At 37.0% G+C, this 24,246-nt stretch overlaps 1 protein-coding gene across 2 annotated transcripts in view; it reads right to left on the bottom strand.

The window, feature by feature from the left end:
- ano5b (anoctamin 5b) overlaps positions 1-24,246 on the bottom strand; it is a 100,033-nt gene that overhangs the window by 15,989 nt on the left and 59,798 nt on the right. The window contains exon 2 of one of the 2 annotated variants that reach the window (XM_087794525.1): positions 7,505-7,704. In XM_087794525.1, coding sequence (XP_087650651.1) covers positions 7,505-7,580 — 76 coding nt within the window. In that variant the 5' untranslated portion in view covers positions 7,581-7,704. Of the gene's footprint in view, positions 1-7,504; positions 7,750-24,246 lie in introns of those variants that run through there. The other variant, XM_087794524.1, reaches the window with a different exon arrangement.

Genomic DNA, 24,246 nt, shown 5'->3' with positions numbered 1-24,246 from the left:
GCACTGATGGCAGAGGCGGCGATATGACACTGGACGACGGACGGACAGGCGCCATGAAACAAAAGCCTCCGATCTGCTCATACCTGGTTGCAGGTTAATCGTATACACTGCCAGCACTGCAGGACCATCGCAAAGAAGGAAAAGAAACGTGTAAAGTTAGACCTGATACACCATGAATAATGTAAAGAGCTGCAGTGGAATCAATGGCGTTTTTTCGAAGAAAGTTTCACGCTGCGTATTTCTTCATCTGTCAACACAAAGTTGATTACTTTGATATTTATATATATTTTTGCTTGTGCTGCGAGACTGATCCTATTGCAAACAGAATCTTGATGTCAGGGTGTGGATGAAATCAATACATAAAAACGTGCCATTGTCACTTGCTGATACTCTATTTGGGTTCACTGATGTCAGACCCGCATGTAGTTATTTACATTTATAGCGTACGTGGACCAACATGGAGACCAAACAGAGACTTATCAGGTCGGTTGTGCAGTTATTTGACGATGCTTTATACTCGATGGTGCTCAATGGAAGGTGATAGTTATTCACCATTACTATAACATTTGCTGAGGCAAAGCGATCACTGATCACTGGAGTTGGTCACGCTACTATACTAGCTTAAGAGATTTTCAATCAATGACAGGAGGGGAAATGTAAACACACACACAGGCACACACACATACATACCTTTATATTGTTAGTAAGAAAGAAGCTGTTTAAAACCATATGCAGAACATGGCTGAATTACTTTAGTAAAGTTCCTTGAAAGTGGTTTAAATACCCTTTTTATATGCTGTGAGTGAAACAGCTGTTCATGTAAAATGGAGCTTATATATGTATTTAATTCTGTTTCTCAGTGCCAACACGTTACGATCATAACCAGTCCACATTTCAACAGCTTTCACACAAATATCAGAGTTTATGTCGTTAGGTTGACATTACCTGAGGTTCCTTTTAGGTCAGTCCACCTTTTTTCGTCTGTGTTTTGAATACAAGGTGAACCTAAAGAGGCTTTGTCCTGAGGACATCGTACCAAAAGACCTTTAAAAAAGAATTACGATTGCAATATGGTCCATGTTGATCATTATCATTCATTTTCATCCAATGGTGCAGCAGTGGTTCTCTTTGAATTGCAATCCTTTTGTTCCCAGTAAACTAAACTTGTTTTAATGAGAGATGGATAGTTTGTGCCTTATTACAGAAAGGTATGGAATGTTGACTCAGTTTAATACGGTCAACTCATTTAAAGAAATCTTAACTTGAACTTTTAACCTTTAGATTTATTTGTTGTTGCACAAATATATGCGTTGCCCAGCAGCCATGTTCTCTTACATACAAATACAATCATGTTCTTGTCCATATATCTGTTGCTTGACTCATAGCTCTCCCTCAAATAACAAAATAGTTATGATTTTTGTGAGACAGTAGTCTACATCTTACAGATGAGATCTTTGCATCATTTTTTATAAATTATTATTATTATTAATCTAGCATCATAAACTATTATTAGTGTTCAGATGTGATATTTTCTTATTTATCATCTTACATGACGTGAAATCCATTAACAATGTGAAAATCTAAATCTGAGTTGATTTAGAACAACCAACAGTAATGGAATAATTAATGAATAATAACAATAACAAACATGCTTTAAACAGTACTGATTACGATCATAGTAATAAAGGATTAAAATGCAGTTTATTTCCAACTTTTGAATTGCGTTTGGGAAAATGTAGGCAGAAGGAGAAGTTAGGCAAGAATTTGGATGCTTCTTAACTCAAGGGCGACTCATGACTGGAGAGATAGTTTGACCACTGTCCGATGATGGCGCTGTTGTGTTCAAATGTTGTCAGGTTACAATGAGTGTAGTTGTGCTGAAATTTAAGGTAGACACCAAGACCAGATAGAATATGTTGCTTCGGATTGGTTAATATTTCACCGCCCCTTCCGTGATTGGCTTGATTAAAAAAAAAAGAAAGAACCAAAGTTAATTATCATGAAAATAAATCAAATAAATACAGAGTATTATATAAATATGAGCATGAGAAATGTCAAGTGTGGCGTGAGAATACGTTAACGTGACTAATACACTCATTTGAAGTCATGCTGTTACTTAAAGGACCAGGAACAGTGTTTACAATAAATAAAGATTGATTCGTGTGTGTTGTCTGTGTTGTTTTAATGTTTATTTACACAGAAGTGAATCATGTTTGCTAAAAAGTTGAAAAGCAAAAAGCTGCAAGATGCTTGACATTGTTTTATCTATTTATTTGCAGTGTTTTTATTTGCAACACTAAGTAAGTAAGTAAGTAAGTAATTCTTATTTGTATAGCACTTTTCCAGACCAGGGTCAATTTTTTATGGTCACTTTGACAAATTTGTGATTTTATTAGAAGATGACTGAGAAAAAGGGCTTGAACTCCCTTGTGCACGAGTGTAAAACATGTTTTCATAAACACACGGATACAGTTTACATGTTAGTATAATCACTCTTTGAGAACGGAGCACAGCCTGACCTCTGAGGTCATTGCATACACAAGGTTTATTTAAAGCCTATAAAGAGGTTGAATACATTGAATAGTATTTTACATAAAGCTGGTGAGCTATCTTTTCATTTCCAGGCGTTATGTTTCTCCAAGAGGAAGTCAGACATGGTCGTTCATACGTTCACTGCACTATTATCAGAACACAACAGTCGACCCAACCCTGGAAAACCAACCACAAACGGATTGACCAGCCGCCAAGATACCCGTGATACGGTCTTATCATTATACCACACTTTATCCTTCAAACAATGACAACTTCGAGTCACACTGCTGGCCCAACAAAATAACATTTACCCTGCAACAGAATAACACTGCACTGAATCAATGATTATATTCTGCTGCATATTTAAATAAATGTTTTAAAGATGCATTTGTTTAGTATTTTTTAAAGTTTAAATTTCATTTTATTTCTACTCAGTTATTCTTTTTATTTCCTAGGAGTGTACACGTTCTGTTTGATATAAAGCCTCCTTCGACCAGTAATACAATTACAAAGTCTGTTCCCATAGCAACACCCGGCCGGCTCTGCTTGACCTCAGAATGGTAGATTACTATATCAGGACAGTTGCAGATCGCAGAGTCAGATCTAGATGGAAATATATTCCTTAATGGATCCTTATAAATCATTAAGGTCTCACCATAATGGACCCATACAACTCACCAGGCTTTATTTGAAAGCACAAGCAGTTTCTGCTTAAGAAACTTAATCATGTAAATTATGGATAAAGTCAAACTATTCAACGGCATCATTTAAAAAACACAAAAGTGTTGCAGTTTCCAAAGGACCAGTCAAGTCTATAAATGGATGTTAGAACAGCTGTGACAAGAGAAGAACAAACACATGTGAGGAAAGATCTCTCACACATGGACACGTCCTGATAACGGCGTCAACAACGCCAGAGCCTATAAACCTGGACCCTCTCACATGGTTTTCAGTCTTACTCGCACTTTAATTAAGTGGTATCTATTGATCACACAAGTGTATTTTAGTAGTAAATAAAGCTGCACAATGTGCTCACTTGAACCCCCGCGGGTGTGAATTACACTCAGTCAAATTATGTTGTGCGTCTAATTGTTTTCTACGTTTGTTTTTTCCTGACAAATACGTGATCAATATGTGTAATTGTCAATTTGAGTATGTAAAAGTAGTACACGTTTTTAAGTCAATAAAGACTTTTTAATTGTGATGAATTATTTAGGCATAATAAGTACTTTATTGTTTGTTTTTTATCGTTTATACATTTCTTCTCTAACTGCAATTTTATTTTTCTTGTTTAATCTTGTGCTTGAGTTGTTGATCCAACAAAATAGTTGGTCACACCCTGAAGTGTACATTGATTGATCTGTAGAATCTTATAATACTTGTTTTTTTATGTATTAACTTAAGGCAATTCATGATTTTTAATGTTTATTTTCTAATGATTTAGACTAAAGAAAACAGCAATATTTAGCCCTGCTGGAAGAAAACTAAAGTTGCAGGCAACACTTGAGACTCAAACACAGCAGAATTTGAATGACTACAATTGTACAGTCTTTTCAAAACTATGAATAACTTTGTCAAGACACTTTTTTTAAGCAACTAAGAATCATGGTTTAAATGCCACTAATGAAAAGAGTTAAAAGTGTGGAAGTCACCTGAATTTCCCAAAGAATAAAAATGTCCTTCAGATGGTTTGTTCATGTTCAGAATTCTGTCCCAAACTCCTACACAAGAAAGTAAACTCCCTTTTCTTCTTCTCCTTGTATATTTTAGAAATTCCCCTCAGGTGCTTATTTTAGGAAAACCGCCAAAACAGGACTGAACCAGGAATGCAAATATACACTTGTAGTTGAGATCCAACCAACTGTCTGGACACATGAGGAATAACCTTGTTCCTGGAAATACAGTTTTATCATTTCATATTTATCTTGCTATAGTTGACATATTGTCACATATAGAGAACACATCCAAAGAAATACATGGGTAACAAAACTCTATAATAGCACTGGTTCAGACATACAAGGTAGTAACCAGTAGGTTTTGTTTATTTTCCTAGATTACGATATAAAGTAAAAGTTGTAAACATTCATTAAGACACGATAAGGCACACCAAAATGTCAATTATACGTCTAATACTGTAATAAAATGTTGTATTATTCTGTACACATTTGATTTCTAGGCACTATTTTGTAACTATTAAGTTGAATTTACAATGATGTGTCTTTGGTTGAGTCTGACTCTTGTTCAGACCACACGTGCTTCCTAAAATGAGTCACAGTGAATCATGTGAGTAAGAAACACCACAAATTTTTGAGTCTCCCTTTTGAAAATGACACAGTAAGAAATTGATACTCGATCTATTCACAGAACATTATCACAGAACCAGAGGCTCCGGCAACAGTACAGCAACTGCATCCATCAACAAACCAGGGGAGCAGAGTCTGCTGCAGCTATTTTGTACTCGGACAGGGCATTAGTTTACATGCTGCTCACTCTTCACACTGATTACATTTGCTCATTGTGATGGAGGGAAGTGAGAACTGAGAGGGTGAAGGCCAATAACTCACTCCAAAAGGAGGAGATTTCCTGAGGCATGAGAAGTAGGTGAATAACCCTTTGAGTCAAGGTTTTGGCAGCAACCAAAACAAATGAGAAAGGGGGGGTACAGGGGTACAATTCAGTTTGTGAAAGAAATGTGAGAGGACGTAAAAGTAAAGAATATCATAAAAACCACTGTGAATCAGTTATAATTAAATCACTGGTCATAACATCTGAATAGCGTCGTCTAAGGAAATGATATCATTCGTGATTAAAAGCTGCGGAAAGCAACTACAATCCTATATATTTGTTGTGGTCCGTGCAGGCGTCAGAACACTCATATTCATAATGCATTGTTCAGGATTGCAAGTGGGTGCTTTCAGCATCCGTCCAAACAGGCATTCATTCATCAAGCGAACCCTTCACTGGGCTGGTGTGACGGTTATAAATCACCATCAAAGTAAACGATTAACAGCATATTTTCACTACTACTTTGTCACCTAAACATGATTTGAAGTGCCTTCATTCAGCAGCGGTGGTCATGGTTAGACATGAGTTATTGCTAAACTGGTCAACTCTCTGCGTCTGCTGGGACATGTAAAGCTATCCCTCTTCAAATGAAAGTAACAGCAAACCTTTTTATTTTTGGTCACGCTAATGGCTGGATGCTTTCGCGTAATGCCTGTTTCTTATCTCTTAAATGGATTTGGTCCTTAACCACAAATGTGAGGTTGACTGAGAGGAGTCGTGATAGAAAGATTCCATACGATGTGAGGTCACTGAATTATGAGTTGTTTCGAGTGGAATTATAGTACAAAACGTACGAGTATGTTTAGTTAGAAAAACTGAAAAAATTATGTATTTCTTGACGTATGAACGTCTATTATCGTCAATTAAACATTGTTTCTGCCAATCTATGAAAACACTACACAACAACGTTATCCTCTCTTTTTAAAAAGCTCTTTTGGTTTGTAGTTTCTAATGCTTGACTAGCCTGTTGCTAACACCCAACTAACACTTAAGTACTGCTGACTTTCCTGTAGATGTTTTACTTCTTACATACATACATCTCAAACTCATGGTCGGCTCTGATGGTATTCTTCATGGATTCTGTTGTTACCAGACAAATGATAAACCTGTTTACAAAGATTTAAATTGACCCTCCTTGATAATGCCTTAATTATCGGAACAACCTTTAGAAGTATCCATGACAACAATTGATTAGCTTTGAAAAGCACAAAATACGAGTACTGCCGTAAACTATTCTCTACATGCACGAATGCTCCTTCCCAGGTGCAAAACAAATAGACTCAAGGACTCATTCATTCCTCGGGCTATTAAATTGTACAATTCTGAGTTCGGGGGCAGGAGTGGAGTAAAAGTATCATGATGTTCCGTTCTATGTTAGTCTTTGTATCCTTTGTCTTAGTTATTTTTCTTTGATCTATGTTCTTTATCTTTAGTATTGTATCATCTTGTTCTTTCTCTTTATTTCTCTTTGTTCTTGTTCTTATTTTATTTTTGATTTATTTTTTATGAAAAATTGCTGTATTTTCTGTGGCTATTGGAAAAAATCTATTTCAATAAAGTTTTTACCTTACCTTACCTTACATCGAATAATCTGGACCTGGATGGTTCCTATTTCAACTGATACGTAAAATAAATATGAGAAATAAGATTCCCAAATATCTCATCAGTATTGTTAATGATGACTTGATGTATGACATTATTGAAATAAATACTAAATCAGACTAGTTATTATTGAGTAACTAATATTGAGTTTACTTATAATACACATAATATTCCCAGACTCTCCTGTCATGAGAGGACAGTGTATGTTAGTCAGGACCAGGAAAGATGCTCTCGCTTCACTTTCTTAATCTTATATCAACCCACTTACCTATTTTCCTTTAGTGCCATGAAAATAAATAGTGTGGATATGAGCCTCGAGATGTGTCAACAAGGGTCAAACAGATGTAAACCCTGGACACCCTTTAAGGAGGTCTCGACCTTTGACATACCTGCTGCTGTTTTAATTCAATATAATAATCCTCAGGTCATGGCAATATTTAACAGATTAACTGAACAGTATCCTCGTATATTCAGATCATTATATCCCAGTGGTTGGAAACCCGACCATGTGACCCCTGATCAAAGCACAATAAACACACAGTTGGTCTTTAAGAGTCACAAGATATCTTCTTATTTACTGGAAAATCACTCAGTCGCAGGCAGACAGTTGACCCCGTCTTTGTGTTGAATCTACCTCGTAAAATACATCTTTTTTTGGTAAGTAATGGATACTAAATAAGAAGATGTATCATTTAAACAGACCCATAAGTGAGTTTCATATGGCTTCAGATGACGTTTGACTCGTTCTTGAACAAGGACCACTGACACATAGAAGGTCTGTTGGAGGGTCAAAGTAACGGGTTACCTTCGGTGTGAGAGTCCACGGTGGGCTGGAGCTCGATCAAAGTTTCATCCTTCGTCTTCCCGGTGATGCGTCTCATAGCGGCCGCCGGTGCTCGTCACCTCCTCACGGACACGCGCTCAGCCGCTCCGCCCGTGGAAACAATGGAGCCCCCCCAACAGAAGATCCAGACGGGCCTCTTACTGCTTCTCCGGGGTCGGGTTCTGTTGAGAGGATGGATAAGACATCATGTCTTCTCGCAGCTGAAACTGTAGACCTGCAGCTCCCCCTCAGACGAGCGGACACATAAAGGGGAGGGGCCCTGACATTTTCTTTATAGGCTCATTTCTCAGAGAGGCTCAAGAGATCACATCCGTTTTTATTAATAACTTCACAATGTTAAGTCAAAACATATATAATTTAATTTTTAACTGGGTTGAAATAAACACAGAATCAAAATAGTTTTTTTTAAAGATATATTGAACGGTCTGGTTTTAACATTTTCAAAAATGGCGCTACCTACTGGTAGATTTGTGAATTGCATTAACCGTTCCTTTTTTGTCGTGACATATCGAACTTTGTTGCTTTTAACTTTTAAATAGTCGATTTTTTTTAGTTCAATGACATACAACAATTTATTGACAAATAAATCAATAATTTTAAATACAAATAATAATCACTTTTATCACCAGGGCTGTAGTGATCAACTTATCTTGCAATAACTTGTGAATTGATATATTCTTCTTGCTATAAGATTTGACATATTATAATAATAATAATAATAATAATAATCTCTATTTATATAGCGCCTTTAGGTAAGTTAAAAACTTTATTGATCCCTCAGGAGGTCTCCTTCAGGAAATTGTTTTTTTTCCAATAGCCAATACATACAGCAATTTTTTTAAATAAAAAATCAAAAATAAATCAATCAAAATAAAATAAGAACAATAGAAATAAAGAGAAAGAACACAATTACACAATCTAAGTCTAAAGACAAAGATAACATAGATCAAAGAAAAAAGAAAACCAACAAAGACAAAGGATACAAAGACTAACATAGAATAGAACATCCAGATACTTTCACTCCACTCCTGCCCCCGAATATAGCCCGAGGAATGAATGAGTCCTTGAGTCTATTTGTTTTGTACCTGGGAAGGAACATTCGTGCACTCATTCTGCTTCTCTGCTCACTGATGACATTGTTCAGAGGATGACTGTCATCATCCATGATGGACAGTAGTTTTCCAATGATCTCCTCTCAGCAACTGTCACCAGTCAACACATACTCACTCCCAATGCGTCGTCAGTACACCCTACTGCGATTGGATTTGATACGATATATATTCCGATCCTGATACTATTCGATTCCATATATTCAGCTAATGATATGATTCAATACATCATATTCATCTCACGACACAATTTGATTCAATTTATTCAGCTCACCATACGATAAATTCAGCTCACGATACAATTTTATATGATGTCCTAGGTTCATGATACGATATATATTATTATATTCAGTTTACTATTCGATAGCATATATTCCCCTACCGATACTATTCGATTCAATATATTCAGCTCACGATACGATTCAATATATTCAGCTCACGATACGATTCAATATATTCAGCTCATGATACGATTCAATATATTCAGCTCATGATATGATTCAATATATTCAGCTCATGATACGATTCTATATATTCAGCTCATGATTGTCAGGGTGCAGAAGGAAACCCAGGCGCAGAAAGTGTCTGGTTGTCAAACTTGACAGATTTATTAACAGCAGGCAGAGGGATCGTCACAGGTAGTCCAGGCAATATACATCCGACAGGTACGATATCCAGAAAACAGGTCAAGGGCACAGGCAGGCAGAGAAACGAGAAGACGTACCAGGGGTCAAAACTGGGAAGGCGAAACAATCTCAAATAGGGAGTCTAAAACGTGAAACACGAACACGGGGTGACAAGTGTGACGTACCGACAAAGACTGAGGGAGAGTGAGCAGACTATGAAGGCTGCCAGCAATCACTGGCAGCTGCAGAAAACAAGACAGGTGAAGACAATAACAATCAGCAGGGGGAGGGACCGGAAAGGGAACTCACAGACACAGAAGGGAGCAGGTTTCAAAATAAAAACAGGAAACACCAAGAAAGACACACGAGACATAACAGTGCCCCCCCCCCCCCCCCCTCAAGGGACCGCCACTGGCGGACCTAAGCCCACCAGGTAGCCGACGAGAGGAGGACATAGAGAACATGGAACGAACAGGCAGGAGAGAGAAACACAGAACAAAAAAAATAAATAAACACAGAATGAGGCACTAAGACAACAAAATACAAGTTTTAGAGTTAGCTCTGGGTTTTGGGTGATGGATTGTCTCTTTTAGTCCGAGCATTGTAATCCTCAATCAGGCGGGGGTCGAGAATGTTCCGAGTGGGCTCCCAGGAACGCTCCTCAGGCCCGTAACCCTGCCAATCCACCAGGTACTGGTAGCCCCGACCAACCCGCCGAGAGTCGAGAATCTTACGTGCAGAAAACCCCTTCTCACCCTCAACCACCCTAGGAGGGGGAGGAGGTTTAGAGGCCGGAACCAGCGGGGACACTCTAGCGGGTTTAACCTTTGAAACATGGAAAGTGGGGTGGATGCGCATCTCCTTAGGAAGGCGTAGGCGGACCGCGACAGGGTTCACCACCTTGGTGATGGCATAGGGTCCAATGAACCGGGGAGCGAGCTTGCGTGAAGGTAAGTGGAGACTGATGTCTTTGGTGCTGAGCCACACTCGGTCCCCCACCTTGTAGGCAGGAGCGTCTGAACGCCGCCGGGCTGCGGCAGACTTGGCGGAGGCCGCCGAACTCAAAAGTTTCTGTCTTGCCTTAATCCAGGTCGACTTGCACCGCTGTACTAGAGCCGACGCCGACGGGGCTTGGACCTCCTCCTCGAGATCAGGAAAGAGAGGTGGTTGATATCAATAGGCACACTCGAACGGACTCATTCCCGTGGAGAAGCACGTGAGCGAGTTGTGTGCGTACTCGACCCACGGAAGAGCCTTGACCCAGGTGGTGGGGGCGCCGGAGACCAGGCAGCGGAGAGAGGTCTCAAGGTCCTGGTTGACCCTCTCTGTTTGTCCATTGGCCTGGGGGTGATACCCTGAGGTGAGGCTGGGCCGGGCCCCGATGAGTCGGCAGAATTCTGTCCAGAAGCGGGAGGTGAACTGGGGCCCCCGGTCCGAGACAATGTCCCGGGGCAGGCCGTGGAGACGGAACACATGGGCCAGGACCGCCTCGGCCGTGTCTCGGGCGTCCGGTAGCTTGGGCAGCGGAACAAAGTGGGCCATCTTGGAGATCCTGTCGACGACAGTCAGCACCACAGTCATGCCCACCGAGGCTGGCAGTCCGGTGACGAAGTCCATAGATATATGGGACGATCAGGCACCGGCAGAGGAAGCAGCTTCCCAGACGAGGGAGCGGATGAGTTCTTGCTGGTAGCACACACCGGACAGGCCGACACATACTCCGCGACGTCCCTCGCAAGCCCAGGCCACCAGAACCGCCGCCGCACCAGAGTTAGGGACCGTTGCTGTCCTGGGTGACAGGACCACTTGGACGCATGGCACCAGTGGAGAACCTGCTTGCAGAGGTTTTCCGGCACAAAGAGACGGTTCGAAGGACCAGAAGTCGAAGGAGGAGTCCGGCTGTTGGCTCTCCGGACTCGCTCCTCGACCTCCCAAACCAGCGACCCCACGACAAGCCTCGGCTTCAGGATCGGGGCAGGGACAGATTCAGTGGGGTCAAACATGCGCGAAAGGGCGTCCGCTTTACAGTTCTTGCTCCCGGGTCTGTACGTTACCATGAAATTGAATCTGGCGAAGAATAACGACCACCGGGACTGGCGTGGATTCAGCCGGCGTGTAGTTCTCAGATACTCCAGGTTGCGGTGGTCGGTCCAAACCACGAACGGGTTCTCCGCACCCTCCAGCCAGTGACGCCACTCCTCCAGAGCCCCCTTGATGGCGAGGAGCTCTCGATCCCCTACATCATAGTTCCGTTCCGCAGTTGTGAGCTTGCGGGAAAAGAAGGCACAGGGGTGAGTCTTGCCATCAGCAGCGCATCTCTGTGACAGGACCGCGCCCAGCCCAGTGCTGGAAGCGTCGACCTCGACCAGGAACTGGAGACGGGAATCAGGTTGTCGGAGGACGGGGGCAGAGGTAAAGCGGGGCTTGAGCTCCCGGAACGCCTCCTCGGCGGCCGGGGACCACTGGAAGGGCTGTGACTCAGACGTGAGAAACTGTAAAGGAAAGCAGACAGTACTGAAATTACGGATGAATCGCCGGTAAAAATGAGCAAACCTGAGAAATCGTTGCAGAGCCTTGCGTGTATCGGGGGCCAGCCAGTCGGAGACCGCCTGTACCTTGGCGGGATCCATATATATTCTACCAGGGCTAATGATATAACCGAGGAATGAGACGGTCTTGACATGAAACTTGCACTTCTCTGCTTTGACGGACAGTTGATGCGCGAGAAGACGGCTAAGAATGGAGCGTACATGCTGGCGGTGGGACCGTTCGTCCTTCAGGATAAAAAAATCAGGATATCGTCTAAGTAAACGAAAACAAACGATTAAGGAACTCCCGTAATACGTCGTTCACCGAGGCTTGAAAGACCACAGGGGCATTGGTTAAGCCGAACGGCATGACTAAATACTCGTAATGACCGGAAGGAGTATTAAAAGCAGTTTTCCATTCGTCGCCCTGGCGAATGCGAACGAGATGATAGGCGTTGCGCAAGTCTAATTTGGTGAACACAGTGGCCCCTTTAAGAGTCTCGAACACAGATGACATAAGCTGGAGGGGATAGCGGTTCTTAATAGTGATGTTATTAAGCGAGCGGTAATCAATACATGGTCTGAGGGACCCGTCCTTCTTGCCTACAAAGAAAAAACCTGCGCCAGCCGGGGAAGAAGAGGGACGAATGATGCCTGTCGCCAATGACTCCTTAATATAAGTATTCATGGCCTCAGTCTCAGGGAGAGAGAGGGAGTACAAGCGCCCTCGTTGCGGCTCAGCACCGGGTAAGAGTTCAATCGCGCAATCATAGGACCGATGAGGAGGTAGACTTACGGCACGAGTCTTGGAAAAAACCTCCCTCAGGTCATGGTACTCACGCAGAACGCAGGAGAGATCGGCGACGAGGTTAGGCGCGCTGGAAGGAGAGGCGAGCCTACGGGCAGAACAGAGAAAAAGAGAGGTGAAACACTGCTGGTCAAAACCCAACCCCCACCCGACCACCGAGAGAGGAGACCACTGTATCCGTGGCTGGTGTTGCTGGAGCCAGGGGAGACCCAAGATGAGGGGGTGCGGTGAGCAGTCCAGGACGAGGAGCTGGATCTCCTCGACGTGGCCATCAGCGAAAGAGAGGCAGAGCGGTAGGGTGCACTGCTCCACTCGGCTCAGGACGTGACTGTCGAGAGCTTGGACCGGGATGGGACGTGGCAGCCGCTGGAGAGGAATGTCGTGTCGACTCACCAGCGCCGCTGAGACGAAGTTGCCATCCGCTCCGGAATCGATGAACGGGGGTACGGACCAGGTGTGACCGTACCGGCTCAGAGTCACAGAAATGGCGGGACGTGAGGGATGAGGAGATGGTGGTGCCGGACCCGTCCTGACCCTCCTCTCCTTTACCGTACAGTTCCTGGCACGGTGTCCCTCGATGTCCTCGGACTGCACGTGGCAGACGGCGGCGCGGTGCATGGGCAGAGTGGAACCCGCTGGTTGGCAGAAGGGGTGCCCGGCCCCGGGACTCCTCGGCGCGTTGACGAGTCTCGATGCGGGTGACCAGCTCGATCATCTCGTCCAGGGTCCCTGGCTGCGACAGCGGGATGAGGTGAACCCGGATCCGGGGAGCGAGGGCCTCGATGAAGACCTCAGCGAGCGTGGAGTCGGGCCAGTAGCTCTCCGCTGCCATGATGCGGAACTGGATGGCGAAGTCCGACACATGTTGTGCCCCTTGGCGCAGGCGGAGGAGAGACTGAGCTGACTCTCGACCCAGAGGGCCGCGCTGAAAATGTGAACTCCTCCACGGAGTCACAGATGGCCGACCGCCGTTTCCACTCAGCCGTGGCCCAGGCCTCCGCTCGTCCGCACAACAGAGAAATGATATATGCTACTCTGGTGCGTTCGGTCGGAAAGGCAGCAGAGTTCAGTTCATGATACTATTCAATATATTCAGCTCATGATACGATTCTATATATTCAGCTCATGATACAATTCTATATATTCAGCTCATGATACTATTCAATATAATCAGCTCATGATACGATTCAATATATTCAGCTCATGAGACTATTCAATATATTCAGCTCATGATACGATTCAATATATTCAGCTCATGATATGATTCAATATATTCAGCTCATGATATGATTCAATATATTCGGCTCATGATATGATGCAATATATTCAACTCATGATACGATTCACTATATTCAACTCATGATACAATGCAATATATTCAGCTCATGATATGATTCAATATATTTAGCTCATGATACGATTCAATATATTCAGCTCATGATATGATTCAATATATTCAGCTCATGATACGATTCAATATATTCAACTCATGATACAATGCAATATATTCAGCTCATGATATGATTCAATATATTCAGCTCATGATACGATTCAATATATTAATCTCATTATGGGGCGTCATAGCTCAGATGGAAGAGTGGTTGCCTGCAGTCCAAAAAGGTTGCAGGTTCAATCCCAGCTCCAGACAAACTTGTGTCGTTGTGTCCCTGAGCAAGATACTTTGCCCTGATTGCTCCTGATGGCAGATTCGACGCCATGTGGTGCAGCCTACTCCCATCAGTATGTGTGAATGGCTGTCAAAGCGCTTTGTGACCCTGGTCTAGAAAGGCGCTATATAAATAGAGATTATTATTATTATTATTATTATACGATTCAATATATTCAGCTCATGATACGATTCAATATATTAATCTCATGATACGATTCATTATATTAATCTCATGATATGATTCAATATATTCAGCTCATGATATGATTCACTATATTCAGCTCATGATATGATTCACTATATTCAGCTCATGATATGATTCACTATATTCATCTCATGATATGATTCACTATATTCAGCTCATGATATGATTCACTATATTCAGCTCATGATATGATTCACTATATTCAGCTCATGATATGATTCACTATATTCAGCTCATGATACGATTCACTATATTCAACTCATGATACAATGCAATATATTCAGCTCATGATATGATTCAATATATTTAGCTCATGATACGATTCAATATATTCAGCTCATGATATGATTCAATATATTCAGCTCATGATATGATTCAATATATTCAGCTCATGATACGATTCAATATATTCAACTCATGATACAATGCAATATATTCAGCTCATGATATGATTCAATATATTCAGCTCATGATACGATTCAATATATTAATCTCATTATGGGGCGTCATAGCTCAGATGGAAGAGTGGTTGCCTGCAGTCCAAAAAGGTTGCAGGTTCAATCCCAGCTCCAGACAAACTTGTGTCGTTGTGTCCCTGAGCAAGATACTTTGCCCTGATTGCTCCTGATGGCAGATTCGACGCCATGTGGTGCAGCCTACTCCCATCAGTATGTGTGAATGGCTGTCAAAGCGCTTTGTGACCCTGGTCTAGAAAGGCGCTATATAAATAGAGATTATTATTATTATTATTATTATTATACGATTCAATATATTCAGCTCATGATACGATTCAATATATTAATCTCATGATACGATTCATTATATTAATCTCATGATATGATTCAATATATTCAGCTCATGATATGATTCACTATATTCAGCTCATGATATGATTCACTATATTCAGCTCATGATATGATTCACTATATTCATCTCATGATATGATTCACTATATTCAGCTCATGATATGATTCACTATATTCAGCTCATGATATGATTCACTATATTCAGCTCATGATATGATTCACTATATTCAGCTCATGATACGATTCACTATATTCAACTCATGATACAATGCAATATATTCAGCTCATGATATGATTCAATATATTTAGCTCATGATACGATTCAATATATTCAGCTCATGATATGATTCAATATATTCAGCTCATGATATGATTCAATATATTCAGCTCATGATACGATTCAATATATTCAACTCATGATACAATGCAATATATTCAGCTCATGATATGATTCAATATATTCAGCTCATGATATGATTCACTATATTCAGCTCATGATATGATTCACTATATTCAGCTCATGATATGATTCACTATATTCAGCTCATGATATGATTCACTATATTCAGCTCATGATATGATTCACTATATTCAGCTCATGATATGATTCACTATATTCAGCTCATGATATGATTCACTATATTCATCTCATGATATGATTCACTATATTCAGCTCATGATATGATTCACTATATTCAGCTCATGATATGATTCACTATATTCAGCTCATGATATGATTCACTATATTCAGCTCATGATATGATTCACTATATTCAGCTCATGATATGATTCACTATATTCAGCTCATGATATGATTCACTATATTCAGCTCATGATTTGATTCACTATATTCAGCTCATGATATGATTCACTATATTCAGCTCATGATATGATTCACTATATTCAGCTCATGATATGATTCACTATATTCAGCTCATGATATGATTCACTATATTCATCTGATGATATGATTCACTATATTCAGCTCATGATATGATTCACTATATTCAGCTCATGATATGATTCACTATATTCAGCTCATGATATGATTCAATATATTCAGCTCATGATATGATTCACTATATTCAGCTCATGATATGATTCACTATATTCAGCTCATGATATGATTCAATATATTCATCTCATGATATGATTCACTATATTCAGCTCATGATATGATTCACTATATTCAGCTCATGATATGATTCAATATATTCATCTCATGATATGATTCACTATATTCAGCTCATGATATGATTCACTATATTCATCTCATGATATGATTCAATATATTCATCTCATGATATGATTCACTATATTCAGCTCATGATATGATTCACTATATTCATCTCATGATATGATTCACTATATTCAGCTCATGATATGATTCACTATATTCAGCTCATGATATGATTCACTATATTCAGCTCATGATATGATTCACTATATTCATCTCATGATATGATTCAATATATTCATCTCATGATATGATTCAATATATTCAGCTCATGATATGATTCAATATATTCAGCTCATGATATGATTCAATATATTCAGCTCATGATACGATTCACTATATTTAGCTCATGATACTATTCAATATATTCAGCTCATGATATGATTCACTATATTCAGCTCATGATATGATTCAATATATTCAGCTCATGATATGATTCACTATATTCATCTCATGATATGATTCACTATATTCAGCTCATGATACGATTCACTATATTCAGCTCATGATATGATTCAATATATTCAGCTCATGATATGATTCACTATAATCATCTCATGATATGAGTCAATATATTCAGCTCATGATATGATTCACTATATTCAGCTCATGATATGATTCAATATATTCAGCTCATGATATGATTCACTATATTCAGCTCATGATATGATTCACTATATTCAGCTCATGATATGATTCACTATATTCAGCTCATGATATGATTCAATATATTCATGTCATGATATGATTCACTATATTCATCTCATGATATGATTCACTATATTCAGCTCATGATATGATTCAATATATTCAGCTCATGATATGATTCACTATATTCAGCTCATGATATGATTCAATATATTCAGCTCATGATATGATTCACTATATTCAGCTCATGATATGATTCAATATATTCATCTCATGATATGATTCACTATATTCAGCTCATGATACGATTCACTATATTCATCTCATGATATGATTCACTATATTCATCTCATGATATGATTCACTATATTCAGCTCATGATATGATTCACTATATTCAGCTCATGATATGATTCACTATATTCATCTCATGATATGATTCACTATATTCAGCTCATGATATGATTCACTATATTCAGCTCATGATATGATTCAATATATTCAGCTCATGATATGATTCACTATATTCAGCTCATGATATGATTCACTATATTCATCTCATGATATGATTCAATATATTCATGTCATGATATGATTCAATATATTCAGCTCATGATATGTTTCAATATATTAATCTCATGATATGATTCAATATATTCAGCTCATGATATGATTCACTATATTCAGCTCATGATATGTTTCAATATATTAATCTCATGATATGATTCAATATATTCAGCTCATGATATGATTCACTATATTCAGCTCATGATATGATTCAATATATTCAGCTCATGATATGTTTCAATATATTAATCTCATGATATGATTCACTATATTCAGCTCATGATATGATTCACTATATTCAGCTCATGATATGATTTAATATATTCATCTCATGATATGATTCACTATATTCAGCTCATGATATGATTCACTATATTCAGCTCATGATATGATTCAATATATTCAGCTCATGATATGATTCACTATATTCATCTCATGATATGAGTCAATATATTCAGCTCATGATATGATTCACTATATTCAGCTCATGATATGATTCAATATATTCAGCTCATGATATGATTCACTATATTCAGCTCATGATATGATTCACTATATTCAGCTCATGATATGATTCACTATATTCAGCTCATGATATGATTCAATATATTCAGCTCATGATATGATTCACTATATTCAGCTCATGATATGATTCAATATATTCATGTCATGATATGATTCACTATATTCATCTCATGATATGATTCACTATATTCAGCTCATGATATGATTCAATATATTCAGCTCATGATATGATTCACTATATTCAGCTCATGATATGATTCAATATATTCAGCTCATGATATGATTCACTATATTCAGCTCATGATATGATTCAATATATTCATCTCATGATATGATTCACTATATTCAGCTCATGATACGATTCACTATATTCATCTCATGATATGATTCACTATATTCATCTCATGATATGATTCACTATATTCAGCTCATGATATGATTCACTATATTCAGCTCATGATATGATTCAATATATTCAGCTCATGATATGATTCACTATATTCAGCTCATGATATGATTCAATATATTCAGCTCATGATATGATTCACTATATTCAGCTCATGATATGATTCACTATATTCAGCTCATGATATGATTCAATATATTCAGCTCATGATATGATTCACTATATTCAGCTCATGATATGATTCAATATATTCAGCTCATGATATGATTCACTATATTCAGCTCATGATATGATTCACTATATTCATCTCATGATATGATTCACTATATTCAGCTCATGATATGATTCAATATATTCAGCTCATGATATGATTCACTATATTCAGCTCATGATATGATTCACTATATTCAGCTCATGATATGATTCAATATATTCATGTCATGATATGATTCAATATATTCAGCTCATGATATGTTTCAATATATTAATCTCATGATATGATTCAATATATTCAGCTCATGATATGATTCACTATATTCAGCTCATGATATGTTTCAATATATTAATCTCATGATATGATTCAATATATTCAGCTCATGATATGATTCACTATATTCAGCTCATGATATGATTCAATATAATCAGCTCATGATATGATTCACTATATTTAGCTCATGATATGATTCACTATATTCAGCTCATGATATGATTCACTATATTCAGCTCATGATATGATTTAATATATTCATCTCATGATATGATTCACTATATTCAGCTCATGATATGATTCACTATATTCAGCTCATGATATGATTCAATGTAGTCAGCTCATGATATGATTCAATATATTCATCTCATGATATGATTCACTATATTCAGCTCATGATATGATTCAATATATTAATCTCATGATATGATTCACTATATTAATCTCATGATATGATTCAATATATTCATCTCATGATATGATTCACTATATTCAGCTCATGATATGATTCAATATATTCAGCTCATGATATGATTCACTATATTCAGCTCATGATATGATTCAATATATTCAGCTCATGATATGATTCACTATATTCAGCTCATGATATGATTCACTATATTCAGCTCATGATATGATTCAATATATTCAGCTCATGATATGATTCACTATATTCAGCTCATGATATGATTCAATATATTCAGCTCATGATATGATTCACTATATTCAGCTCATGATATGATTCAATATATTCAGCTCATGATATGATTCACTATATTCAGCTCATGATATGATTCACTATATTCATCTCATGATATGATTCACTATATTCAGCTCATGATATGATTCAATATATTCAGCTCATGATATGATTCACTATATTCAGCTCATGATATGATTCACTATATTCAGCTCATGATATGATTCAATATATTCATGTCATGATATGATTCAATATATTCAGCTCATGATATGTTTCAATATATTAATCTCATGATATGATTCAATATATTCAGCTCATGATATGATTCACTATATTCAGCTCATGATATGTTTCAATATATTAATCTCATGATATGATTCAATATATTCAGCTCATGATATGATTCACTATATTCAGCTCATGATATGATTCAATATAATCAGCTCATGATATGATTCACTATATTTAGCTCATGATATGATTCACTATATTCAGCTCATGATATGATTCACTATATTCAGCTCATGATATGATTCAATATAATCAGCTCATGATATGATTCACTATATTTAGCTCATGATATGATTCACTATATTCAGCTCATGATATGATTCACTATATTCAGCTCATGATATGATTTAATATATTCATCTCATGATATGATTCACTATATTCAGCTCATGATATGATTCACTATATTCAGCTCATGATATGATTCAATGTAGTCAGCTCATGATATGATTCAATATATTCATCTCATGATATGATTCACTATATTCAGCTCATGATATGATTCAATATATTAATCTCATGATATGATTCACTATATTAATCTCATGATATGATTCAATATATTCATCTCATGATATGATTCACTATATTCAGCTCATGATATGATTCACTATTTTCAGCTCATGATATGATTCACTATATTAATCTCATGATATGATTCACTATATCAATCTCATGATATGATTCAATATATTCATCTCATGATATGATTCAATATATTCATCTCATGATATGATTCAGCTCATGATATGATTCACTATATTCAGCTCATGATACGATTCACTATATTCAGCTCATGATACGATTCACTATATTCAGCTCATGACACGATTCACTATATTCAGCTCATGATATGATTCACTATATTCAGCTCATGATATGATTCACTATATTCAGCTCATGATATGATTCACTATATTCATCTCATGATATGATTCACTATATTCATCTCATGATATGATTCACTATATTCAGCTCATGATATGATTCACTATATTCAGCTCATGATTTGATTCACTATATTCATCTCATGATATGATTCACTATATTCACCTCATGATATGATTCACTATATTCATCTCATGATATGATTCACTATATTCATCTCATGATATGATTCACTATATTCAGCTCATGATTTGATTCACTATATTCAGCTCATGATATGATTCACTATATTCAGCTCATGATTTGATTCACTATATTCAGCTCATGATATGATTCACTATATTCAGCTCATGATATGATTCACTATATTCAGCTCATGATATGATTCACTATATTCAGCTCATGATTTGATTCACTATATTCAGCTCATGATTTGATTCACTATATTCAGCTCATGATTTGATTCACTATATTCAGCTCATGATTTGATTCACTATATTCAGCTCATGATATGATTCACTATATTCAGCTCATGATTTGATTCACTATATTCAGCTCATGATATGATTCAATATATTCAGCTCATGATATGATTCAATATATTCATCTCATGATATGATTCACTATATTCAGCTCATGATACGATTCACTATATTCATCTCATGATATGATTCACTATATTCAGCTCATGATATGATTCACTATATTCAGCTCATGATATGATTCACTATATTCATCTCATGATATGATTCACTATATTCAGCTCATGATATGATTCACTATATTCAGCTCATGATATGATTCAATATATTCAGCTCATGATATGATTCACTATATTCAGCTCATGATATGATTCACTATATTCAGCTCATGATATGATTCAATATATTCATGTCATGATATGATTCAATATATTCAGCTCATGATATGTTTCAATATATTAATCTCATGATATGATTCAATATATTCAGCTCATGATATGATTCACTATATTCAGCTCATGATATGTTTCAATATATTAATCTCATGATATGATTCAATATATTCAGCTCATGATATGATTCACTATATTCAGCTCATGATATGATTCAATATAATCAGCTCATGATATGATTCACTATATTTAGCTCATGATATGATTCACTATATTCAGCTCATGATATGATTCACTATATTCAGCTCATGATATGATTTAATATATTCATCTCATGATATGATTCACTATATTCAGCTCATGATATGATTCACTATATTCAGCTCATGATATGATTCAATATATTCAGCTCATGATATGATTCACTATATTCATCTCATGATATGAGTCAATATATTCAGCTCATGATATGATTCACTATATTCAGCTCATGATATGATTCAATATATTCAGCTCATGATATGATTCACTATATTCAGCTCATGATATGATTCACTATATTCAGCTCATGATATGATTCACTATATTCAGCTCATGATATGATTCAATATATTCAGCTCATGATATGATTCAATATATTCATGTCATGATATGATTCACTATATTCATCTCATGATATGATTCACTATATTCAGCTCATGATATGATTCACTATATTCAGCTCATGATATGATTCAATATATTCATGTCATGATATGATTCAATATATTCATGTCATGATATGATTCACTATATTCATCTCATGATATGATTCACTATATTCAGCTCATGATATGATTCAATATATTCAGCTCATGATATGATTCACTATATTCAGCTCATGATATGATTCAATATATTCAGCTCATGATATGATTCAATATATTCATCTCATGATATGATTCACTATATTCAGCTCATGATACGATTCACTATATTCATCTCATGATACGATTCACTATATTCATCTCATGATATGATTCACTATATTCAGCTCATGATATGATTCACTATATTCAGCTCATGATATGATTTAATATATTCATCTCATGATATGATTCACTATATTCAGCTCATGATATGATTCACTATATTCAGCTCATGATATGATTCAATATATTCAGCTCATGATATGATTCACTATATTCACTATATTCAGCTCATGATATGATTCACTATATTCAGCTCATGATATGATTCACTATATTCAGCTCATGATATGATTCACTATATTCAGCTCATGATATGATTCACTATATTCAGCTCATGATATGATTCAATATATTCATGTCATGATATGATTCAATATATTCAGCTCATGATATGTTTCAATATATTAATCTCATGATATGATTCAATATATTCAGCTCATGATATGATTCACTATATTCAGCTCATGATATGATTCACTATATTCAGCTCATGATATGATTCAATATAATCAGCTCATGATATGATTCACTATATTTAGCTCATGATATGATTCACTATATTCAGCTCATGATATGATTCAATATAATCAGCTCATGATATGATTCACTATATTCAGCTCATGATATGATTCACTATATTCAGCTCATGATATGATTCACTATATTCAGCTCATGATATGATTCACTATATTCAGCTCATGATATGATTCACTATATTCAGCTCATGATATGATTCAATATAATCAGCTCATGATATGATTCACTATATTCAGCTCATGATATGATTCACTATATTCAGCTCATGATATGATTTAATATATTCATCTCATGATATGATTCACTATATTCAGCTCATGATATGATTCACTATATTCAGCTCATGATATGATTCAATATATTCAGCTCATGATATGATTCACTATATTCATCTCATGATATGAGTCAATATATTCAGCTCATGATATGATTCACTATATTCAGCTCATGATATGATTCAATATATTCAGCTCATGATATGATTCACTATATTCAGCTCATGATATGATTCACTATATTCAGCTCATGATATGATTCACTATATTCAGCTCATGATATGATTCAATATATTCAGCTCATGATATGATTCACTATATTCAGCTCATGATATGATTCAATATATTCAGCTCATGATATGATTCAATATATTCAGCTCATGATATGATTCACTATATTCAGCTCATGATATGATTCAATATATTCAGCTCATGATATGATTCACTATATTCAGCTCATGATATGATTCAATATATTCATGTCATGATATGATTCACTATATTCATCTCATGATATGATTCACTATATTCAGCTCATGATATG

Source organism: Callionymus lyra, chromosome 6 (genome assembly GCF_982586985.1).
Source record: "Callionymus lyra chromosome 6, fCalLyr1.hap1.1, whole genome shotgun sequence".
Taxonomy (NCBI): domain Eukaryota; kingdom Metazoa; phylum Chordata; class Actinopteri; order Syngnathiformes; family Callionymidae; genus Callionymus; species Callionymus lyra.
This window is presented reverse-complemented; position numbering and strand designations above follow the sequence as displayed.